This window comes from Monodon monoceros, unplaced genomic scaffold, assembly GCF_005190385.1.
Source record: "Monodon monoceros isolate NGI ecotype Baffin Bay Population unplaced genomic scaffold, NGI_Narwhal_1 Super_Scaffold_19, whole genome shotgun sequence".
Lineage (NCBI taxonomy): Eukaryota > Metazoa > Chordata > Mammalia > Artiodactyla > Monodontidae > Monodon > Monodon monoceros.
Genome location: NW_021703775.1, coordinates 29749175 through 29774601, shown reverse-complemented (window position 1 = coordinate 29774601; position 25427 = coordinate 29749175). Strand labels below are relative to the sequence as shown.

General features: G+C 38.1%; 1 protein-coding gene across 1 annotated transcript in view; it reads left to right on the top strand.

The window, feature by feature from the left end:
- ANXA4 (annexin A4) overlaps positions 1–25138 on the top strand; it is a 73520-nt gene extending 48382 nt beyond the window's left edge. Inside the window, exons 6-13 of the mRNA XM_029232344.1 lie at positions 164–254; positions 1853–1932; positions 3038–3094; positions 9550–9643; positions 12837–12932; positions 13886–13944; positions 14966–15088; positions 24046–25138. Coding sequence (XP_029088177.1) covers positions 164–254; positions 1853–1932; positions 3038–3094; positions 9550–9643; positions 12837–12932; positions 13886–13944; positions 14966–15088; positions 24046–24105 — 660 coding nt within the window. The 3' untranslated portion in view covers positions 24106–25138. The remainder of the gene's footprint in view (positions 1–163; positions 255–1852; positions 1933–3037; positions 3095–9549; positions 9644–12836; positions 12933–13885; positions 13945–14965; positions 15089–24045) is intronic.
- The last annotated feature ends 289 nt before the right edge of the window (positions 25139–25427 follow it).

The following is a 25427-nucleotide window of genomic DNA, read 5'->3' as shown; positions in this document are numbered from 1 at the left end:
CATGTTGGAATTTGGGTCGGCCAGTTAAAAAGGAGCAAATCCTGTTGCTAGAACTTGGTGAGTTGTTTTTATTCTCTGCAGATTCCTGGTTGTATTCCTCCTGTGTCTGGGACCCAACTTGGTAAACTGACTCATAGCCCTCTCCTCTGGGTTTTGCATTTAGGGCGCAGGCACGGATGAGGGCTGCCTGATTGAGATCCTGGCCTCCCGGATGCCCGAGGAGATCCGGCGCATAAACCAGACCTACCAGCTGCGTATGTAGCATCCTCAGTGGCCCTGGCTGAGGCCCTGTTCTCTGAGACCTAGAGTAACAGCAGGTGGTTACCCACTGAAACACTGACCATGAGGGATCCTCAGTTCCAAGCTCTGCCTTCAGGCAGATCCCTGTCTACACAAATGACTGTTGGCTTTTCAAGACTTCTCAGGTGCACCTGCCACTCTACTTAGGCTACCCAGGGTTTTATTACCCTGAAAGCTGGAAAGGGGTTCCTTATTATCAAGCAGAGAATCAAAGGTGCTTGTTCAAAAGTAGTGGTGCCATTGAATCTTAGCATTCCAGGGAATGGCCTGGAGGAGCAGTCTTGCCCAACTTCTTACCTTCAGACTGGACTATAGGTCCTGCAGCCACCTCAGAGGGATAGCCACTTACTCCCCTCTTAAAAATCTCCAGAGGGCTTCCTTGGTGGCGCAGTGGTTGAGAGTCCGCCTGCCGATGCAGGGGACACGGGTTCGTGCCCCGGTCCGGGAAGATCCCACATGCCGCGGAGCGGCTGGGCCCGTGAGCCATGGCCGCTGAGCCTGCGTGTCCGGAGCCTGTGCTCTGCAACGGGAGAGGCCACAACAGTGAGAGACCCGCGTACCGCAAAAAAAAAAAAAAAAAAAAAAATCTCCAGAGAATAATACATCAATACATGCCTTTAAAAGATGCCTACCTTTTTACCCTAAGAATATAATAAAAATGCACAAAGGTTTAGATCACACAGTATTGCTTATATTAGCTTAAAACGTCCAACAGGTTGGCTAAACAAAATATGGTACACACACACAATGTAGTCATCAAAACGTATATTGAAGGATATTATTAAATTACAATAAGTGGTATGGTGTATGGATAAGTGAAAAAGACAAATCATAAAATGGGATGCTATGATCCCGTTTTTCAAAGAAAGAAAAAGATTATGTGTATATGGGGGGAAATGAGGAAGGATATTCACCAAAATGTTATCAATGATTATTATTTCCGGGTGATTAGATTCATGATGAGGTTTTCTTTTCCTCCCTTCATTTTACTTAGTTGTTTTTTCCTAAGTTTTCTGTAATAAACACGTACACTTCGGTAGAAAGAAAACAAAACAATAAGAGTTTTTTGGTAAGTGTTCAGATCTGGAGATTCTAAACTTCGGGAGTCTGGTTCTAGCGCTGGCTCCCCACGTCTGCCGAATACAGGACTTCTCCCTATGGACAGTCCCCTGATTGTCCCCAAACACAGGTTCAGAAACCCCACTCTGTTTGCCTTTCCACGGGCCGCTTAGCTGTTTCTCTGCGTCACTGCAAACCATGTTCAGGACAAACCCCTGGATGGTAGGAACCACAGAGTGGGGATCACAGCCCGGCCTTCTCAACTGCCCAATTCAAGAAAAAAGAGCATCTCATTTCCCCTCTAATGACAAGCTAAACTTATCTTGACCATTTTACCAGAGTTTAGTTTTTGGAAAACTGTGTGTGGGCTGAAAAACCTCACGAGGAGCTGCTTCAGTAGACAGGTCCTGAAGAGGGTGGAAGACTCCGGGGTGTGACGCGGTGCCGGGCAGGGTTCTTTACTCTGATGTCGCTGATTTTACTCTCTTGCTAGAATATGGGCGGAGCCTTGAAGATGACATTCGCTCTGACACATCGCTTATGTTCCAGCGCGTGCTGGTGTCTCTGTCCGCTGTGAGTCGCTCCCTCCTTTTGCGGGGGAGGGTTGGGTGTTATTGAGACACTTACTCTCTACCCACTTTTCCAGCCTTTCTCATCTTTTCACCCTCCCAAATGGGCATATTCCCCTGTGTTTTTCTTGGGTCTCTGTTATTTTATCCTCTCTCCTTTAAAGACTCTGGCTAGTCATGTAGGCCCATTTGTTCTCATTTATACATACAAGCACCAGATACATGCCAGGTGCTCTTTTTTTGTTTGTTTTAAAGTTGTTTTTTGTTTTTTGATGTGGACCATTTTTAAAGTCTTTATTGAATTTGTTACAATATTGCTTCTGTTTTATGTTTCGGTCTTTTTTTGCGCATGTGGGATCTTAGCTCTGACCAGGAATCGCACCTGCATTGGAAGGCGAAGTCTTAAGCACTGGACTGCCCCGGAAGTCCCAGGAAGAGTAATGTTATAGCAATATGTTAGATGAATTGAGCCAGAGGCGGGGAGCCCAGGCAGGAAGGTTACCTCGGTATTCCAGATACCGCGAAAAAAGCAGGTCTGGGCTAGTGTGGGAGCAGGGGTGCCAGAAAAGAGAGATGGATTTGCAAGGCCTTCCCGGTGAGCTGGTGTTGGTGAGGGATGGGGCACTTTCAGGTGCTCCTCAAGCCCCCACCGTTGGCCCCAGAGTCTCTTGATTCTCCTGTCTTTCCAGCTCCTGTTTGGCAGAATTGATCAGTGTACATTTGCGAGTTAGGAAGGCATAAGTCAGCAGGGAAGACACAGGAGTGGGGGGAGGGGAGGAAGGAGGAGAGGACTGTCCCAGAGGGAGCAGTCACCAGGCCATATGTGTCCTCCTGCCCCTTCAGCTGGCAGAGACGCCCACACAACATCAGGGAGCCACACCGAGCTTGCCTTCTGATTGGTCAGCTCAGAACTGTGGGAATATCGCAAGCACGTTCAAAGACATCTTCCTCTCTCCCTAAGCTGGACTCAGGACCCCTTCTGTCTAATTACCATGTCCTTGGGTTCCCACACATTCTGTCTTATCAGACCTCCCAAATCTTCATGGATCCTCTCTCAGTCTCTTTGGTTTGTTTTTCTCATGCTCAGGGTTTGTTTTTCTCATCCTCAGGGTGGCAGGGATGAAGGAACTTATCTGGATGATGCTCTCGTGAGACAGGATGCCCAGGTCAGTAGAACTGCAGCTTCTTTCTTCTCTTTTGCCAATAAGACAGACCCTAGTTGGTGGACACTAGTTGTGTCCTAGTTGGTGGACACACACACACACACACACACACACACACACATATATATATATATATATATATATACCCACTCTCACCTTTTTGTGGGTTTACTAGGTGCTAGGCATTGTGTTAACTACTTTACATTTCTTCCTTACAACAAATCTGTGAAGTAGATGTTATTACTTCTGTTTTATAGATTAGGAGACAGATGCACAGATTTAAGTAACTTGTATAACATCACATAGCTGGTGGAATTGTGCTCTTTGAATCCAGGTCTGTTTGATTTTTTTAAAACCATGCAATTCATATTATAAAGCTATAGTAATCAAAGCAGTACGGTATTGGCATTAAAACAGACATACAGATCAATGGAACAGAATACAAAGCTGAGAAATAAACCCATGCATTAATTTATGACAAAGGAACCAAGAATATACAATGGGCAAAAGATAGTCTCTTCGATAAATTTTGTTGGGAAAACTGAACAGCCATAAACAAAAGAATGAAACTGGACCACTACCTTACACCATACACAAAAATTCACTCAAAATGAATTAAAGACTTGGAAGTAAGACCTGAAACCATAAAGCTTCTAGAAGAAAACATAGGTGATAAGCTACTTGATATGGGTCTTAGCAATAATTATTTTAATCTGACACCAAAGCAAAAGCAACAGAAGCAAAAATAAACAAGTAGGACTACATCAAACTTAAAAGCTTCTGCACAGCAAAAGAAACCATCAACAAAATGAAAAAGCAACATACTAAATGAGAGAAAATACTTGCAAATCATATATCTAATAAAGGGTTAATATCTAAAATACGTAAAGAATTCGTACAACTCAATAGGAAAAACCCAAACAATGCAATTTTAAAATGGGCAGAAGATCTGAATAGACATTTTTCCAAAGACATACAGATGGCCAACAGACACATGAAAAGATGCTCAACATCACTAGACATCAGGGAAATGCAAATCAAAACCACAGTGAGATATCACCTCACTCCTGTCAGAATGGTTGTCATCAAAAAGACAACATGTAGTGAGTGTTGGCGAAGATGTGAAGAAAAGGGAACCCTCATGCACTGTTGGTGGGAATGTAAATTGGTGCAGCCACTATGGAAAACAGTATGGAGTTTCCTCAAAAAATATATAAAAATAGAACTACCTCATGATCCAGCAATTTCACTTCTGGTATTTACCCCTCAAAAATGAAAACACTCAAAAAGATATACGCACTCCCTTGTTCATTGCAGTATTATTTACAATAGCCAAGATATGGAAGCAACCCAAGTGCCCATCAATAGATGAATGGATAAAGAAATTGTGGTGTATATGTACAATGGAATAATGCTAGTCAGCCATAAAAAAAAGATGAAATCTTACTATTTGCAACAATGTGAATGGAGGGCATTATGCTAAGTGAAATAAGTCAGAAAGAGAAAGACAAATACTGTATGATCTCACCTATATGTGGAATCTAAACAGACAAACAACAACCAAAAAAACCAACCTCATAGATACAGAGAACAGATTGGTGGTTGCCAGAGGCAGGGGTGGAGGTGGGCAAAATGGGTGAAGGGGGTCAAAAGGTACAGACTTAGTTATAAAATAAGTAAGTCATAAGGATATAATGTACACCACAGCGACTGCAGTTAATAACGCTGTATTGCATACTTGAAAGTTCCAAAGAGAAAAAGATCTTAAAAGTCCTCATCATAAGAAAAAAAATTTCGTAACTGTGTATGGTGCCAGATGATAACTAGACTCATTGTGATGATCATTTCTCAATACATACAAATATCAAATCATTATGTTTTACACTTGAAACTAAAATAATGTTATATGTCAGTTATACCTAAATTTAAAAAAAATACACACAACGAAAACCATGCAATTCAACAGATACTTGAGAGTTCTTCAAGGAGCACAGTTCTCCTTGGAAGTGACCAGATGAAAAGGTGCTTCCAAACAAATTTGGGCTGGGAGAAGTTGGAAGGAGTAGAAGCAGTAGAACTCAGAATAGGGTTTTTCTGGATCCTCCAAGTCTTACAAAGAGGCAAGGAATTTAAGAACAACTCCAGTCAAGGCTTCAGCTCTTCTTCCAAGATAAGACAGTAGGAAAACCTGGTCAACCTTCGCCCTTTAACATACGTCAGCAGTAACGGATATATGCAAACTTTGGGTATTATAGCTGAATTTTGATGTAGGAAAGTAAATGAGTTTGAGATGAAAAGAATTATCAGAACAAGTGGAATTAGCTAGTAATTTATTATCAAAGGCAGAAATTTTAAAGTATAGAGAGGCTATCATCTAAAAGTCCAATTTTATCTGTTCTTGGTATGAAAACTGCATTGAAGGAAATAGCAGGCAGTATTCAGAATTCCTACTTTAAAAAGAAATTTGTAGGATATTAATGTCACATTAAAATGCCCCTTGGAGCTTTTGTTAGAAGATGGCACATGTTTGATTCCCTTCTGAAAAACAAACAAACGAGGAAATACAAAAATAGAGAAAAATCTGCATCAACACTGGAAACTGTGGAGGAGGGCCATTAAAATGCCAGATGGGCAGCAAAGCTGGGCCAGGGATGCAGGAGAGCCATTCCTGCCCCAGAAAAGATGCTAACACACACACACACACACACACACACACACACACACACACACACGCCCTGCCCCCGCTAGAAATAGACACAGTGGCTTCCTGCAAATGGGGAAACTCCTCAGGGAAGACTTGGGCTGTGTCTCAGGTGCCTCCACTGGACCAGCAGCATGTCCTCCTGTTTGAAATTCATCCAAATGAAAAGTGAGGAGCTCAAAGAAGAATCCACTTCACCTTGTTCTGGGGGAAAAACCAGGTCTGGATATACGGTTCATCATTTCAAGATCAAAGAGCATGAACGTCAACAAATCCGAACTCAAACACTTTGTGGTCTGTGAACAAACTGGGCCACAAAGGGAGGCAAACATGGGCTCACTGTATGGAAAAGACAGATTTCAGATCGCTTTGGATCCTGACACAAATGAGAGAATGACAGATTTTAATTAAACAAGAGCCAAAAAAAAAAAGATGCAATGAGAAAATAATGGAGATGAAAATGGAGCTGGATGAAGGGCAAGCAGAGATAGAGAGCTACATGAGTGAAGGAGAGGTGTTCTTAGGAACAAGGAAAGACAGAATCTAAATGTTTATTAGAAGCAGAAATGATCAGAGATGACATTGCAGAAAACAATCATTGTGGAAGGCAGTACTAAAAAATCTCCAGAGTTCAGAAGAAAAGGACAAAGCAATCAGAGAAGAGGAAGAATATAGAGGAAACACTGTGGAGATTAGAATCTCAACAAGAAGGGTGTGGACAAATTTGCCCTAAAATATATTTAACTATATAATAAATGTACAAATAAATTAAAGCATCTGGTCCTGGTGTAAGAATAGGGAGAAGTCAATGGAATGATTAGAAGGTCTAAGAGCAGAACCAAGCCTATGTGAGAATATTCAGGAATACATACAGAATAGATGCATTTCAAGTCAGTGAAGAAAACACAGATTACTTAGTGGAGTTGGGACGATTGGCTAACCATTTGGGAAACAATAAAGTTAGATCCCAGCTTTCACCTGACATCGTAATAAACTCCAAATAGATTGAAATTTTTAACATAAATAAAGCAAGCCATAAAGGTACTATAAAAAAGTATAGTTAAATATTCTTTTTTAAATCTGGAGCTGGGAAAGGATTTTGTATGCATTTTCTTTTAAGGCAGAAACCATAAGGAAAAGGGTTGATAGTTTGGATAAAAAAAAAAAAAATGCACTGTCTTAGCAAACAATACCACAAACAAAATTACAAGATCAAATGATAGAATGGGAAGAAATTTCACCTTATGTATAATAAGCTTAATATATAAAGTACATAAGTAAACTGCAGTTTTGATACTATGAATAAGAATGCCCCATTTCTCAAAAAAAATGGTTCATGTGTATTAACAGGCAACTCAAAAAAAGGAAAAATAGAAATGGCAAATACACCAAAAGATGACCAACCTCACTAGTTATTTTTTTTAATTAACACAAAAATATACCATCTTCTACCCATTACTAAAACTTTACTCAAGTTCATTTTTATGGTATTTTACAAAAGTATCATTCTGTGACAGATTGAAAGTTCGTTCCTTGCCCACATGTTCTAGTTACTATTGCTGTATAACAAACCACCTCAAACTCAGTGACATGAAACAGCTACCATTTTAGTATGACCATGGATTCTGTGGGTCAATAATCCACACAAGGCACAGGCGAGATGGCTTGTCTCCACTCTGCAATGTCAGAGGTCTTAGCTGGGAAGACTTGAGTAGCTGGAGGGGACTCAAATGGCTGGGGTTGGAGGCTCCATCACTCATGTGTCTGGTGTCTGGGTTGCAGTGACTCAAAGGCTGGGCTCATCTGGGGCTTCGAAAGGATCTCTTACCTGGCCTTTCCAGGTAGCGTGGGCTTCCCAGAGCATGGTGGCTGCATTTCAAGAGGGACCATCTGGAAAGGCAGCACTCCACGAGAACCAAAGCTGCCTGACCTTTATGACCTAGCCTCAGAAATCAGTGTCACTGCCACCACGCTTTAGTGATTGAAGCAGTCACAAGCCTGCTGAGATTCAAGTTTGAAAAACACTGAATTAGATGAACCTTTTGTGCCCTCCCAGCTTTAAAATTCCACAGTCCTATGAACTGACTCTTTCATAGTGTGGGAATTAGAGAAGGAAGTGAAGAAACAGCTGAGTAGATGGAGGTAAGCCCAAGGAATGACACAATGTATCAAGGTAGGGAATTTTGAGAAAATGAACAAGCCAGCTGCTGATTATAAATGAACAGTAGGGTTTAAAAAAATTTTTTTAATAAAATGCATATAAAATTTACCATCTTAATTATTTTTAAGCATACAGTTCAGTAGTGTTAAATATATGTACATTGCTGTGCAGCCAATCTTCAGAACGTTTTCTGAACTTGCACAACTGAAATGCTATGCCTGTTAAACAACTCATTTCCCCCTCGCCCCAGTCACTGGCAACCATCATTCTACTTTTGGGCTCCATGATTTTGATGCATCTAGGTACCTCATATAAGTAGAATTATGCAGTATTTGTCTTCTTGTGACTGATTTATTTCACTTAGCATAATGTCCTCAAGCCTCATCTCTGCTGTAGCATGTGTCAGAATTTCCTTCCTTTGTGAGGCTGCCTTGTATTCTATTGTGTGTGTATATACCACATTTTATTAATCCATTCATGTGTCGATGGACATTTGGGTTGCTTCCACCTTTTGGCTATGGTGAATAATGCTGCTTTGAATATGGGTATACAAATAACTCTTTAAAATCCTAACTTCAGTTCTTTTGGAGATATACCAAGAAGTAGTATTGCCAGATCATATGGTAATTTCATCTTACTTTTTTTGAGGAAAAGCCATGCTGTCTTCTATAGTAGCTGCATCATTTTACATTCTCACCAACATAGCACAAGGGTTCCAATTTCTCCACATACTCATTAACACTTGTTATTTTCTGTTTGTTTCTTTTAAATAGCAGCCGTTGTAACGGGTGTGAGGTGTTATGAACAGTAGTTTTGATTTATCGATAATACTGTATAGTTAAAGGGAATTCCCTGGCGGTCCAGTGGTTAGGACTCCACGCTTTCACTGCTTAGGGAGTGGGTTTAATCCCTTGTCGGTGAACTAAGACCCCGCAAGCTTCACAGCAAAAAAAAAAAAAAAAAAAAAAAAAAGTAATAATATAGTTAAAGTAACCAGAATCAATTTCTTATATTTCTACCAGGTTGGAATATAAGCAATTACTAATGGGGTCCTGGTTCTACTGTGAGACCTTCTGTAGTCTCAAGCAAATCACAGATCATTCCAGAGTGGTGTTGTCCAGTAGACTTTTCTGTGATTGTTGAAAATGTTCTACATCTGCACTGTCTAGTATGGGTAGCCACTAGCCACAAGTAGCCACTGAGCACTTGAAATGTGGCCAGTATGACTGGGGAGTTGAATTTTTAATTTTATTTAATTAATTAAAATTCAAATAGCCACATGTAGTTAGTGGCTACTGTATAGGACAGCCCAAGTCTAGGGCATTCCTTTCGAGTCTTAAGACAGAAACATGTAGTCTGCATGTAGGGAGCTGCTGGTGTTTGCCCTGACTCTCAGGGAGATATTATAGAGTCCCATTAGTTTTATACCTAAGGAAAAATCCTGAGTCATTTCCACTCACTGCCAACACCACTTCCACCGCCATCATCAACAAAATAAAACTAAGCTAACTCTGCTCTCTGAAGTTCTGGAAATATTTACATATGTCCTGGCACCTGCTCCATTGTGTTTTAAACTTGTACTTTGTTTGGCTTCAGGACCTGTATGAGGCTGGAGAGAAGAAATGGGGGACAGATGAGGTGAAATTTCTAACTGTTCTCTGTTCCCGGAATCAAAATCATCTGTTGCATGGTAAGGCACTTGCCTCATTGTCTAAAGAAACTATTTGAAAGATAGTGAAAACTATATCACCTGTAATTGATAACCTTTTTCCCTTTACTTGGTACAAAGATCTAATTTTACTGAACTGTCTTAGATGTCTTACCTTGGAAATTTATGGGTGCAACAATGTGCATGAGGGCCAATTGCTGAAAGATTAATTATGAATAATTAGCAGATATATTCATAGAAGTTTGGAATTCCTGTTGGTAGGAAACTGACCTCCATAGTCAGTCCTTTTTCTAAAGCAGCTCCTTTTAAATTTAGTTACATAAGACAAAATCTTCAGTACATCAGCAAGCAATAAAATAGAAATGTTGGTTGACATTTATTCCTATTTAACATCCAAGTTGTAAAAGCTAATAGAGGGCTTCCCTGGTGGCGCAGTGGTTGGGAGTCCGCCTGCCGATGCTAGGGGACACGGGTTCATGCCCCGGTCTGGGGAGATCCCACATGCCGCGGAGCGGCTGGGCCCGTGAGCCATGGCCGCTGAGCCTGCGCGTCCGGAGCCTGTGCTCTGCAACGGGAGAGGCCGCAACAGTGAGACGCCCGCGTATCGAAAAAAAAAAACTAATAGAAGTGATTTTTTTTAGGGGGTATGTTGCATAAGATGAATAGTGGATGATTTCAGATTTTATTTCCTATGTGTAAAGTTTCTAATTTGCTTCTGATAATGCTAGTCTTTGTAATGTGATTTTAACTTCTTTGGGAAAAAGGTACTATACGATTGTAGAATATTTATTGTCAGGTTTATTTTCTTCTCGTAAACAGCAATAAAGGTTTAATAAAATATTTCATCTTTTATATAAGCTTTGAGGTCTTTATGCTATATCCTAATTTTATAAACTCATCATGCCCTTATAATCACTCACAATTTATAAAACCTGTGGGAAATTTGAGAAGAATGAGTTTGCTAAATTGAAAACGTGAAAAAAATTGAAAATTACGACACATTTGGAAGTTGCAGTTATTTCAGATATTCCACAGTGACAGTAGGTGATTACTCCAGTTAATAAATGTCATGGGCAGTCAGCAGATGCACCAACTTCTGACTCAGATCCTTATTTTTTTTGCCTTCCCTTGCCTGATTGCTAGTAAGGCAAATCTCTCCCTGGTGTTATTTTCCAAGAACTGCAGGTCCTCAGAAGCCGATTTAATGCAAATATATTTGTAACAATTTTCGCTTGCAGGCATGAGTCAATAGTTGGGCAGTTATGAAACATTTGCTTGTAAGCCACTGGAAGAAAATCTTTTCATCATTATTTGAATAAAGAAAACATCATAATTTTCTTACCAACCAACAATAATAGTGAGGATTCATAATAACTAAGATTTTGTTAATTATCTTCTAGGTGCAGTGCTAAGCATATTATAAGCATTGTTCATTGCAGCATCCCAGTGAAGCAGCCATTATTTTCCCCATTTTACAGTGGAGAACACTGAGTCTTAGAAAATGTGTCAATTAGATTTTTTGATTCCAAGAAATAGGCACTGAATAATTACATAGGAAAAGAGAAAATCATATAGAAGGGCACAACAGGGAAAATGGAAAATACTAGAGGTCCATTGAATTGAAGGGAGAGCTGAACAGCTCCAGAAAGACTAGAAATCAAGGCAGTTCTGAGGATCTCAGTAGAAGGGAGTCATGGATTTATTTCTAAGGCAGAGTTTCCTAAAATCTCGTCTCCATTAAAAATGCTGATTCTTGGACCCCTACTTCACAGACTGGCTAACTTAGGATTTCTGACAGTGACACGCAAGGGGTTTAACAGGTTTCCCCGGTGATTCTTATGTTCTCTGAAGTTAAAGGTGACTCAGTGCTTTTGGCCATCCTCATCATATCTACTCAGTTAAAAAATTCCCAAGAGAGTAAGACTGATTGGCCCTGGTTGGATGAACTGCTCACTCATTTGTTAGAGCTTGTCATGTATGTTGGGGGGTAGGGGTGTTCCTGGATTGACAGCCCTGTGAGAATCACTCTGATGGGGGTGGAGTAGCATCCCAAAGAAGGCAGTGTTAAGAAGATAAACAGCAGATATCCACTCTAAGAAGCCTCCAGAAGGAGGCAGCAAGAGAGAAAAATATGTTCATAATATTCAAAAATACTTGGTAGAAAAGGGGAGAAATTTTAATTATGTTAAAGTCTATTAAAAGATGCAAGCAACTGTTACCAAATGTGACCAAGTTTTGAAAAGGTTGAATTGCTCTAGTTATTTTTTAAATTGACGTATAGCTGATTTACAATGTTGTGTTTGTTTCTGGTGTACAGCAAAGTGATTCAGTTATATGTATATGTATATACATATATATATTCTTTTTCAGGTTCTTTTCCATTATAGGTTATTACAAGATATTGAATATAGTTCCCTGTGTTATAGAGTAGGACCTTGTTGTTTATCTATCATATATATAATAGTTTGTATCTGCTAATCCCAAACTCCTAATTTTTCCCTCCCCCACCTTTCCCCTTTGGTAACTCTAAGTTTGTTTTCTATGTCTTTGAGTCTGTATCTGTTGTGTAAGTTCATTCTTATCATTTTTTAGATTCCACATATAAGTGATATCATGTAAAATTTGTCATTCTCTGTCTGACTTACTTCACTTAGTATGATAACCTCTAGGTCCATCCATGTTGCTGCAAATGGCATTATTTCATTCTTTTTTGTGGCTGAGTAATATTCCATTGTGTGTGTGTGTGTGTGTGTGTACACACACCACATCTTCTTTATCCATTCACCTGTCGATGGACATTTAGGTCGCTTCCATGTCTTGGCTCTTGTAAACAGGAATTGCTCTAGTTTTGATGTGCTGAAAGGAAGATGAACATACAGGTGATTGCCAAGCTTATTAAGGAAACAAGGAGAAAAAAAAGCAAATCTCTCCAGAGGTTATCTCCACTTTATGTAGTGAAAACAGGGTCCCACATAAGGGAAATGACTTGCCTGATGTCCTCCAAGATTCACAATATTCCTTCCTCCTCTCCTCTGTTCCATTCCACTTGCCATATGCATCCTGGTTCTCACCCACATTGCTAATTAGTTTCCTCTTGAAATATGCCAAAGAATAATAGTATAGTCTAGTTAAAAGATGCTCATTCTCTCTGTACAGTTTAGTTTCCTCTATTCTTTTTTTATTATTTATAATTTCATTTTGTTATTGTTTGTAGTGTTTGATGAATATAAAAGGATATCACAGAAGGATATTGAACAGAGTATTCAATCTGAAACATCTGGTAGCTTCGAAGATGCTCTGCTGGCCATAGGTAAGCTGGTAGGGGGTGGGGAGTGGAGAAACAAATATTTATAGACTTTCCTCCTTATTATCAATTTGTTGTCATGGGTTGTAGAAATTTTTTTTCAGGGATAAAAAAAATTGTTTAAATCATTCATGACGTGTGATCCAGAAATTTTTTTTAAAATTAGTTTATTTTGGGTTGCACTGGGTCTTCGTTGCTGTGCACGGGCTTTCTCTACTTGAGTCGAGCAGGGGCTACTCTTGGTTGCGGTGTGCGGGCTTCTCATTGCGGTGGCTTCTCTTGTTGCAGAGCATGGGCTCTAGGTGTGTGGGCTTCAGTAATTGTGGAATGCGGGCTCACTAGTTGTGGCTTGCAGGCTGTAGAGCACAGGCTCAGTAGTTGTGGCACACAGGCTTAGTTGCTCCACAGCATGTGGGATCTTCCTGGACCAGGGCTTGAATCCGTGTCTCCTGCGTTGGCAGGTGGATTCTTAACCACTGTGCCACCAGGGAAGTCCCGTGTGACCCAGAATTTTAAGCGAGAAATATTATATATAACCTGATTGTTATTGTACCATGTGGCTTTATCTATTTTATATCCTCTGTGCCTTTATGTCTTAGCACGTGGAAAGGTTAATCCTATACTAGCTGCATCTTGCAAGTCTGTGAATGGTTAGAACTAATAACTGTTTCATATGGTACAGATAGCAATAATCTTTTTGAAATTTTATGCTGCCTTTTGCTTTAATGGCCTTTATTAATTATTTGTCCAGGAACTTGACAATAAATTGAGGGTACTTTCCATCTGTGAAAATGCTTTTAGCATAGCCTATGCTCATAAAACATTGTTTGCCTAAATTTTTCCACAAAGCAATCAAAAATACTACTTCACACCTTGTAGAAACAATGGGAACAACTGTCACTGCTTGTTTTGCAGATTTTATCTGTAATCTTTTCATTTCTCTTTTTATCTCTTGACAGTAAAGTGCATGAGGAACAAATCTGCATATTTTGCTGAAAGGCTTTATAAATCTATGAAGGTAAGTGGCCTCATTGTTAGCATCTGAATGGCTCTGAGGGTCTTGTGTCCACCTTCATATGCTTACTTATATCCCCCATGCAAATTAGGCAAAATCAGCTTGAGCTATTCAGTTCAATTCTTCAAATACTTCACTGAGTGCTTGCTAAGAATAATGCTAGGTAATATTTACTGAGTACTTATAATGTGTGATCACTCTTCCTAATACTTTATATGTATAATTTTATCCCCACAACAGCTCTGTGGGACAGGTACTGTTATCAGCTTCCATTTTACAGATGAGAAAACTGAGGCATAAAGAGGATAGGCAATTTGCCCAGGGTCCTCAGTGAGGAAAGGAATGGAGCAGGGATGCAAACACTGGCAGTCCAACTTCAGAGCCCCAGCTCCTAACCATGCATTGTACTCCGTGCAAGCACCCTTGCTGAGAACCATGGGAGGGGCAAGAGAGATCAAAATGCAATCCCTGGTCTCAAAGATCTTCTAGCTCTGAGAGGAAGGCAGCTATGTGCAAAACACCAGTAAGAACAAAATAGAATGTAAGACGGTAGTTGAGGATCCAAATATTACAGGAACACAGAGGAAAGGGTGTTTAAAAAAATATTTGTTTGGGGGTGAGGATCAGAAAAGGACATATAAAGAAATTGGTATATTTGAGCAGGACCTTAAAGGAAATTTTACATCAGAGGGTTTTACATGGTAGGAAGGATGGTAAAGCTGGGAAGGGAGGATGACATGGTGGGTGGATCACTGTATGTGAGGCAGGAGGGCTGGAGAACACAGGGTATATCTCTAGAAGGGCAGAGAGCTGTCTCCTCTGGTCAGAACACTGAGTGTTGAAAAGATAAGTTGGGGAAACGCTTGAGCTCCGTGGTGAGGAACCAGACTCCACAGGCCTCTAAGGTTAGAGTACAAGGGATGTCATCGGGAGACTGATACATAGTTTACCTTGATAGACTAACAAAGAGCACTGTCTGAAAACTAGCTCAGCTTTGCATGCAGGGATCTTGTTTCTTCCTTAGGGCTTGGGCACTGATGACAACACCCTTATCAGAGTGATGGTTTCTCGAGTGGAGATTGACATGTTGGACATCCGGGCAAACTTCAAGAGGCTCTACGGAAAGTCTCTGTACTCCTTCATCAAGGTGGGTCACAGCAGCCTTGCCTTGGCCCAGAGGAAAGTGCTGATGAAAGGAGGGGGTTCTGACCTAGGCTTTTAGACACTTCTTATCCTCTCCTTGGCAGACATCATTCCATTTAAGGATGGTACTCTAATTCAGATATTTCCAGTCTCTCTCCTTTCCCACAGATGTTTAAATCTCTGCCTGGTTAGAAGCTGGAAATGTTTGCTTTCTAAATAGAGTTAATTATTTCATGTTGACCCCAGACAAAGAAAGATTATATAGATATATTTTTTTTTGGAGTGTCCATATTTTTTTTTAATTTTTTAATTTAATTTTATTTATTTTTTTATACAGCGGTTCTTATTAGTCATCAGTTTTATACACATTAGTGTATACATGTCAATCCCAATCTCCCAATTCATCCCACCACCACCCCCACACCCCCCGCCGCTTTCCCCCTTGGGGTCCATACGTTTGTTCTCTACATCCGTGTCTCAATTTCTGCCCTGCAAACCGGTTCATCTGTACCATTTTTCTAGGTTCCACATACATGCGTTAATATACGATATTTGTTTTTCTCTTTCTGACTTACTTCACTCTGTATGACAGTCTCTAGATCCATCCACGTCTCTACAAATGACCCAATTTCGTTCCTTTTAATGGCTGAGTAATATTCCATTGTATATATGTACCACATCTTCATTATCCATTCATCTGTCGATGGGCACTTAGGTTGCTTCCATGACCTGGCTATTGTAAATAGTGCTGCAATGAACATTGGGGTGCATGTGTCTTTTTGAATCATGATTTTCTTTGGGTATATGCCCAGTAGTGGGATTGCTGGGTCATATGGTAATTCTATTTTTAGTTTTTTAAGGAATCTCCATACTATTCTCTATAGTGGCTGTATCAATTTACATTCCCACCAGCAGTGCAAGAGGGTTCCCTTTTCTCCACACCCTCTCCAGCATTTCTTGTTTGTAGATTTTCTGGTGATGCCCATTCTAACTGGTGTCAGGTGATACCTCATTGTAGTTTTGATTTGCATTTCTCTAATAATTAGTGATGTTGAGCAGCTTTTCATGTACTTCTTGGCCATCTGTATGTCTTCTTTGGAGAAATGTCTATTTAGGTCTTCTGCCCATTTTTGGATTGGGTTGTCTGTTTTTTTAATATTGAGCTGCATGAGCTGTTTATATATTTTGGAGATTAATCCTTTGTCCGTTGATTCGTTTGCAAATATTTTCTCCCATTCTGAGGGTTGTCTTTTGGTCTTGTTTATGGTTTCCTTTGCTGTGCAAAAGCTTTGACGTTTCATTTGGTCCCATTTGTTTATTTTTGTTTTTATTTCCATTACTCTAGGAGGTGGATGAAAAAAGATGTTGCTGTGATTTATGTCAAAGAGTGTTCTTCCTATGTTTTCCTTTAAGAGTTTTATAGTGTCCGGTCTTACATTGAGGTCTGTAATCCATTTTGAGTTTATTTTTGTGTATGGTGTTAAGGAGTGTTCTAATTTCATTCTTTTACATGTAGCTGTCCAGTTTTCCCAGCACCACTTATTGAAGAGACTGTCTTTTCTCCATTGTATATCCTTGCCTCCTTTGTTATAGATTAGTTGACCATAGGTGTCTGGGTTTATCTCTGGGCTTTCTATCTTGTTCCACTGATCTATGTTTCTGTTTTTGTGCCAGTACCATATTGTCTTGATTACTGTAGGTTTGTAGTATAGTCTGAAGTCGGGGAGTCTGATACCTCCAGCTCCGTTTTTTTTCCCCCGAGACTACTTTGGTTACTTGGGGTCTTTTGGGTCCCCATACAAATTTTAAGATTTTTTGTTCTACTTCTGTAAAAAATGCCATTGGTAATTTGATAGAGATTGCATTGAATCTGTACATTGCTTTGGGTAGTACAGTCATTTTCACAATACGGATTCTTCCAATCCAAGGACATGGTATATCTCTCCATCTGTTGGTATCATCTTTAATTTCTTTCATCAGCGTCTTATAGTTTTCTGCATACAGGTCTTTTGTCTCCCTAGGTAGGTTTATTCCTAGGTATTTTATTCTTTTTGCAGTGGTAAATGGGAGTGTTTCCTTAATTTCTCCTTCAGATTTTTCACCATTGGTGTATAGGAATGCAAGAGATTTCTGTGCATTAATATTGTACCCTGCAACTTTACCAAGTTCATTGTTTAGCTCTAGTAGTTTTCTGGTGGCATCTTTAGGATTCTCTATGTATAGTATCATGTCATCTGCAAACAGTGACTGTTTTACTTCTTCTTTTCCAATTTGTATTCCTTTTATTTCTTTTTCTTCTCTGATTGCCATGGCTAGGACTTCCAATACTATGTTGAATAATAGTGGGGAGAGTGGACATCCTTGTCTTTTTCCTCATCTTAGAGGAAATGATTTCAGTTTTTCACCATTGAGAATGATGTTTGCTGTGGTTTGTCATATCTGGCCTTTATAATGTAGAGGTAGGTTCCCTCTATGCCCACTTTGTGGAGAGATTTTATCATAAATGGGTGTTGAATTTTGTCAAAAGCTTTTTCTGCATCTATTGAGATGATCATATGGTTTTTATTCTTCAATTTGTTAATATGGTGTATCACATTGATTGATTTGCATATATTGAGGAATCCTTGCATCCTTTGGATAAATCCCACTTGATCATGGTGTATGATCCTTTTAATGTGTTGTTGGATTCTGTTTGCTAGTATTTTGTTGAGGATTTTTGCGTCTATATTCATCAGTGATATTGGTCTGTAATTTTCTTTTTTTGTAGTATCTTTGTCTGGTTTTGGTATCAGGGTGATGGTGGCCTCATAAAATGAGTTTGGGAGTGTTCCTTCCTCTGCAATTTTTTGAAAGAGTTTGAGAAGGATGGGTGTTATCTCTTCTCTAAATGTTTGATAGAATTCACCTGTGAAGCCATCCAGTTGTGGACTTTTGTTTGTTGGAAGATTTTTAATCACAGTTTAACTTCATTACATGTGATTGGTCTGTTCATGTTTTCTGTTTCTTCCTGGTTCAGTCTTGGAAGGTTATACCTTTCTAAGAATTTGTCCATTTCTTCCAGGTTGTCCATTTTATTGGCATAGAGTTGCTTATAGTAGTCTCTTAGGATGCTTTGTATTTCTGCGGTGTTTATTGTAACTTCTTCTTTTTCATTTCTAAGTTTATTGATTTGAGTCCTCTCCCTCTTTTTCTTGATGAGTCTGGCTAATGGTTTATCAATTTTATTTATCTTCTCAAAGAACCAGCTTTTAGTTTTATTGATCTTTGCTATTGTTTTCTTTGTTTCTGTTTCATTTATTTCTGCTCTGATCTATATGATTTCTTTCCTTCTGCTAACTTTGGGTTTTGTTTCTTCTTCTTTCTCTAGTTCCTTTAGGTGTAAAGTTAGATTGTTTATTTGAGATTTTTCTTGTTTCTTGAGGTAGGCTTGTATAGCTATAAACTTCCCTCTTAGAACTGCTTTTGCTGCATCCCATAGGTTTTGGATTGTCATGTTTTCATTGTCATTTGTCTCTAGGTATTTTTTGATTTCTTCTTTGATTTCTTCAGTGATTTCTTGGTTATTTAGTAACGTAGTTTAGCTTCCATGTGTTTGTGTTTTTTATGTTTTTTTCCATGTAATTGATTTCTAATCTCATAGCGTTGTGGTCAGAAAAGATGTTTGATATGATTTCAATTTTCTTAAACTTACTGAGGCTTGATTTGTGACCCAAGATGTGATCTATCCTGGAGAATGTTCCATGTGCACTTGAGAAGAAAGTGTAATCTGCTGTTTTTGGATGGAATGTCCTATAAATATCAATTAAATCTATCTGGTCTATTGTGTCATTTAAAGCTTGTGTTTCCTTATTTATTTTCATTTTGGATGATCTGTCCATTGGTGTAAGTGAGGTGTTAAAGTCCCCCACTATTATTGTATTATTGTCGATTTCCTCTTTTATAGCTGTTAGCAGTTGCCTTATGTATTGAGGTGCCCCTATGTTAGGTATATATATATTTATAATTGTTATATCTTCTTCTTGGATTGATCCCTTGATCATTATGTAGTGTCCTTCCTTGTTTCTTGTAACATTCTTTATTTTAAAGTCTATTTTATCTGATATGAGTATTGCTGCTCCAGCTTTCTTTCGATTTCCATTTGCATGGAATATCTTCTTCCATCCCCTCACTTTCAGTCTGTATGTGTCCCTAGGTCTGAAGTGGGTCTCTTGTAGACAGCATATATATGGGTCTTGTTTTTGTATCCATTCAGCAAGCCTGTGTATTTTAGTTGGAGCATTTAATCCATTCATGTTTAAAGTAATTATCAATATGTATGTTCCTATGACCATTTTCTTAATTGTTTTGGGTGTGTTTTTGTAGGTCCTTTTCTTCTCTTGTTTTTCCCACTTAGAGAAGATCCTTTAGCATTTGTTGTAGAGCTGGTTTGGTGGTGCTGAATTCTCTTAGCTTTTGCTTGTCTGTAAAGCTTTTGATTTCTCCATCGAATCTGAATGAGATCCTTGCTGGGTAGAGTAATCTTGGTTGTAGGTTCTTCCTTTTCATCACTTTAAGTATATCATGCCACTCCCTTCTGGCTTGTAGAGCTTCTGCTGAGAAATCAGCTGTTATCCTTATGGGAGTGCCCTTGTATGTTATTTGTCATTTTTCCCTTGCTGCTTTCAATAGTTTTTCTTTGTGTTTAATTTTTGCCAATGATTACTATGTGTTTTGGCATGTTTCTCCTTGGGTTTATCCTGTATGGGACTTGCTGTGCTTCCTGGACTTCGGTGGCTACTTCCTTTCCCATGTTAGGGAAGTTTTCAACTATAATCTCTTCAAATATTTTCTCAGGTCCTTTCTCTCTCTCTTCTCCTTCTGGGACCCCTATAATGTGAATGTTGTTGCGTTTAATGTTGTCCCAGAGGGCTCTTAACCTGTCTTCATTTCTTTTCATTCTTTTTTCTTTATTCTGTTCCACAGCAGTGAATTCCATCATTCTGTCTTCCAGGTCACTGATCCATTTTTCTGCCTCAGTTATTCTGCTATTGATTCCTTCTAGTGTAGTTTTCATTTCAGTTATTGTATTGTTCATCTCTGTTTGTTTGTTCTTTAATTCTTCTAGGTCTTTGTTAAACATTTCTTGCATCTTCTCGATCTTTGCCTCCATTCTTTTTCCGAGGTCCTGGATCATCTTCACTATCATTTTGAATTCTTTTTCTGGAAAGTTGCCTATCTCCACTTCACTTGGTTGTTTTTCTGGGGTTTTATCTTGTTCCTTCATCTGGTACATAGCCCTCTGCCTTTTCATCTTGTCTATCTTTCTGTGAATGAGGTTTTGGTTCCACAGGCTGCAGGACTGTAGTTCTTCTTGCTTCTGCTGTCTGCCCTCTGGTGGATGAGGCTGTCTAAGAGTTTTGTGCAAGTTTCCTGATGGGAAGGACTGGTGGTGGATAGAGCTGGCTGTTGCTCTGGTGGGCAGAGCTCAGTAAAACTTTAATCTGCTTGACGGTTGGTGGGTGGGGCTGGGTTCCCTCCTTGTTTGGCCTGAGGCGACCCAACACAAGAACCTACCTGGGCTCTTTGGTGGGGGTAATGGTGGACTCTGGGAGGGCTTATGCCAAGGAGTACTTCCTAGAACTTCTGCTGCCAGTGTCCTTGTCCTCACGGTGAGACAGAGCCACCCTCCACCGCTCAAGAAAGATTATATTTTAATGAATGGTTTTAAGAGCACAATTTCCATTTCTACCTGCTTACAATAAAAGAGAAGCAACTGAATCAGTCATCCAGAACCACATCCAGGACCAGCTGAGGTCTGCTGAAAATATGGGAAAACATGATAGTCATCCTGGATTGCTATTCTTTACCTGGCACCAGACTTCTAGGAGTCCTAACATGGCATGGGAGTGATGCAAAATGATTCATGTCTCTCAAAACCCCTCATTACTGGGACTTTGCTTCTTGAGGAAGCCAGAAGGGCCTCAGGAATATGAAGCCAAACCCATTTCCCTAGAAGCTGGTGTTGCCAGCACAGATCAGGATTTGATCTGTGAATTAAATATTCTGATCCTACTCATAGCTTGGAGAGGTTTAACTACTAGGTGATTTGAGCTGCAGAGTTTATGACTATGTCTACAAGGCATTTAGGAACTTGTTTCTATTTCTGTACAGTCTGTGAGGTCACTGTGTTTTGCAGAGCTGAAATATAGCTAGCTGTAAGCAAAACAATTTTAAGATTCAAGGATGACCATAAATGAAGCTATGGGAAAATATATTTGTAACATATACTTATAATGTAGGGTTAATATCCCTATATGAGGAACTTGTACAAATTACTAAGAACAAGGAGAAAAATCCAAAAAGAAAACTGGACAGAAAGAAAACATGAGCTTCATGAAAGATGAGACACAAATGGACAATAAATATGTACAATGTTTAATCTCACTAATATACAAGGGATTGCAAATAAAAGCAAATCATCATTTTTCACCTAATACCTTAACAAAGTTTAAAGAGGTCATAACCAACATTGAGAAAGGCTTGGGAAAATCTCACCGTCTCTTATGGAAGCACTATAAACTAGTCTAACTTTCCGGGGAGGCAACTTGCCAATAAATGTTTAAAAAATAAACTATACCTCTTACTTAGTTATTATATATTTAAGAATATCTTTAGGCAAAATAATAAGATAAAAGTGCGCTAATCCACAGAATGGGAGAAAATAATATCTAGTAAGGGTTTACTATCCAGAATATATAAAGAACTCCTAAAACTCAATAACAAAAAGACAAACAACCCAATTAAAAAATGACAAGGGATTTAAATATCGTCATTTCTCCAAGGGAGATATACAAGTGGGCAATAAGCACGTGAAAAGCTGTTCAACATCATTATGAAAACCACAGTGAAATACCACGTCGTACCTACTAAGATGGCTATAATTTTTAAAACATGGAAAATAACAAATGTAGGAGAGGATGTGGAGAAATTAGAACCTTGTGTATTGCTGGTGTGAATGTAAAATGGTGCAGCTGTTGTGGAAAACAGTTTGGCGCTTCCTCAAAAATTTAAACATAGAATTACCATGTTACCCCGCAATTCCACTTCCAGGTATATACTCAAAAGAAATGAAAAACGGGACTTAAACAGGTATTTGGACACCAATGTAAACATTATTTATAATAGCCAAAAGGTGGAAACAACCTAAGGGTCCATGAGCAGGTGAATGGATAAACAAAACGTGATATATGCACACATAATGTGAATGAAGTTTCCGATACATGGATGAACTTTGGAAACATGCTAAGTGACATAAACCAGACACAAAAGGACAAATACTGTATATGATTCTACTTACATGAAATATTTAGACTAGGTAAATTCATAGAGACAGAAGGTAGATTAGAGTTTACCAGGGGCTGGAGGATAAGGGGAATAGGAAGTTCTTGCTTAGTGGTTACAGAGTTTATTACACACTATTTTAATTTTTATTAACCAGTAGGGAATGACTCAAATTATGGGAAATCTATCCAGTGGAATACTATACAGACACTAAAATGATGGGGTAAAAAATACTGATTGACTGGGGAAACAGCACAATAAATACATTTACATTATATGTTTGTATATACATAAATACGTTAATATGTGTATACACACACTCACACAACACTGGAAAAAATTTAAAATAAAGAATACATTGCCCATTCAATAAAAATTGTCAAAAGAAACAGAATAGAAATAGAAAATATGTAAATAATAGAAAAAAGACAGGAGTAAGGTTACAAATGTAAGTTATAATAATAAATAAACTCTCAGGTTAGGTAAAAATATAAAATCCTACTCCATGCTGTTTATAAGGAACAATTGAAATACAGTGATATGTAAGAAGCTTTAAAAAGAAAAGGCCAGGGAAAAGAACATTTGACAAAAAGAAAGCAGGGATTATACTATAAGTAAAAAGAAGAATTTAAGGGGAAAAAGCATTAAATAGGACAAAGTAATAGATCACTTTATGTTGATAAAAGCAACAATTTACAACAAAGATTAAATTACCATAAAACGTTAGTTGCCAAATAGTATTGCATTCAAATATATAAATAAGAAACTTGAGGCTCCAAAAGAAGACATTGATGGAAATACTATGCTAGATAGACTTTAACACATCCTTCTCTTTTGGCAGATCAATGAGACAAAGTATAAACAAGGGTGTATTAAGATTGATTTTAATGGATATACATTAAACTTTGAATCCCATCCCATCTTTTCTAGTGCCCATGAAGCACTAGCAAAAATTGATCTATTATTTAGGCCATGAAAAATTCTATGTAAAAATTATAGCACATTTATGGAAGGCTATTTTGCAACCCATATTCAAAGAAAATACATGATCATTAATCTGGTAATTCCCATTTTATGAAAATTTATCCTGAATACATCATTTAAAAATGCACAAAAAGTTATAGTATGTTTATTGCAGCAGTGTTTATAATAGTGAAAAATTGGAAAAAAACATAAATATCCAATGGGGGGTAATCAAATAAATTATTTTACCTATGTACAATAGAATACTCTGTAACCATTAAGGAATGATGTTGTGGAAGAGTACTTAATAAATTAAAATAGGGAAATAGGCATAGATGTTTAAAAAAGTAGAATATGGAAGAATACTACAATCCCATCATGTAAGAATCTATATCCATAGAAAAAAGTCTGGAAGGATATGCAAAAACCAAAATGTTAGGCAGAGTAATCTCTAGATGTTAGAATTATAGATGATGTTTTTATATTCTTTTATGTCTATTTTCTACATTGAACAGGTGTTCTTTTTATAATAAAAAATAACAAATGTCATTTAAAAAAAAAAACCTCTCTAAGAAAGATCCCGGCAAGACTGAAAAAGTTAACCTAGATGACTTTGAGCTGTGTATTCTATTTTAAAACCCATTTATCTGATTGTAACTGTGCTTTCCTTGTCCCCAGGGTGATACATCTGGAGACTACAGGAAGGTATTGCTCATTCTCTGTGGAGGAGATGATTAAAATAAAATCCAGAAAGGATAGGAGGATTCCCTACACTTCGAATTTTTTTTAACTTCATTTTTCTACACTGCTACTAGCATTATCTCAGAATGGTTATTTCCAATTAAAATGCCTACAGATGCCTCCTAAGATATAGACTGCACTATTATTCATCTATAATTACTCACTATGATGCTTTAAAGCTGTACTTGCTTTTCAAAGCTTATAAAACCTAAAAGGAGATTTTAAATTAGAAATAAGAATGTGCTCCATGTTTTCAACAGATTTCTTCCTTGTTTGTGTTTCACAGAAATTGGAATATATTAAATTATTTCATATTTTCTTTTTGGTGAAAACTGTTGAAATGGAAGACTGGAAGACTGTTCTAAAATCACATTTCTTCCCTAATTCTATTTTTAGAGTGGCTAGTAATTTCTTGATTTGAAATTGTGAGCATCTAGTTAGTAAGAAAATCTATCCAATTTGCTATTTTACATGTCATAGTTTGAAAGCATCCACAGATCTCCTTTGTTTAGATTTTTGTCTAAAGTGTTAGTTGATCTTTACTAAGTTTGGCATTAGAGACTTCCTCCATCACATCTTATGTTACCATCTCAGTCTCTCCAGGTTAAAGTATACCAAACTCACCAACTCTTCTGAACGAATTCAATTCTAAGTGTGGTTATACAGATCATATATGTCTGGTTACCAAACATAAATGCTGAACATTCCACAATATTATGGTTAATAATAACAATATAATAAAATAATAATAATGGTATTGATCCAGCTTGAAGATGAATGTGAAAGAATTGTGTCAAACTGTGTATTCTGGTGATGGTGTAGTGCTCTGAATTTATTTTTACTTAAAGAAAAATTTTTGTGCCCAAAATTTTTAAAATCATTTTCAATTTTGTTGATTTGTAGTAATTTATACTTGCACTGTGCCTTTCAACTCTAGAATTACTGTAAAGGTGTACTTGGATTTAATTTAAAAGTTCACTTTGTATACAACATGGAAAAATAATTTCAATAAAACACAGTGCCTTTCAAATGAGGTGTATGCTTTCTCTGACTGACTTTTCTGCTTGTGAGTTTTTTCATCCTGGACTCTGAAAGTAGATATTTTTGAAGGATTTGTGTTACTCAATTTCTATTAGAAAGTACAACATTAGGAAAAATAACGTATTTAATCTGATGTACCTCTACTGCTGTAAAACTAATGTTCATATATACCAAACACTACTTAATGATATAAAATAGTATATTTAAGTTATCTCTGGAAATGAGTGATGCTCTTGGTTCTAAGTAGAACATTCATATTAAATAAGAATATTTGTCTT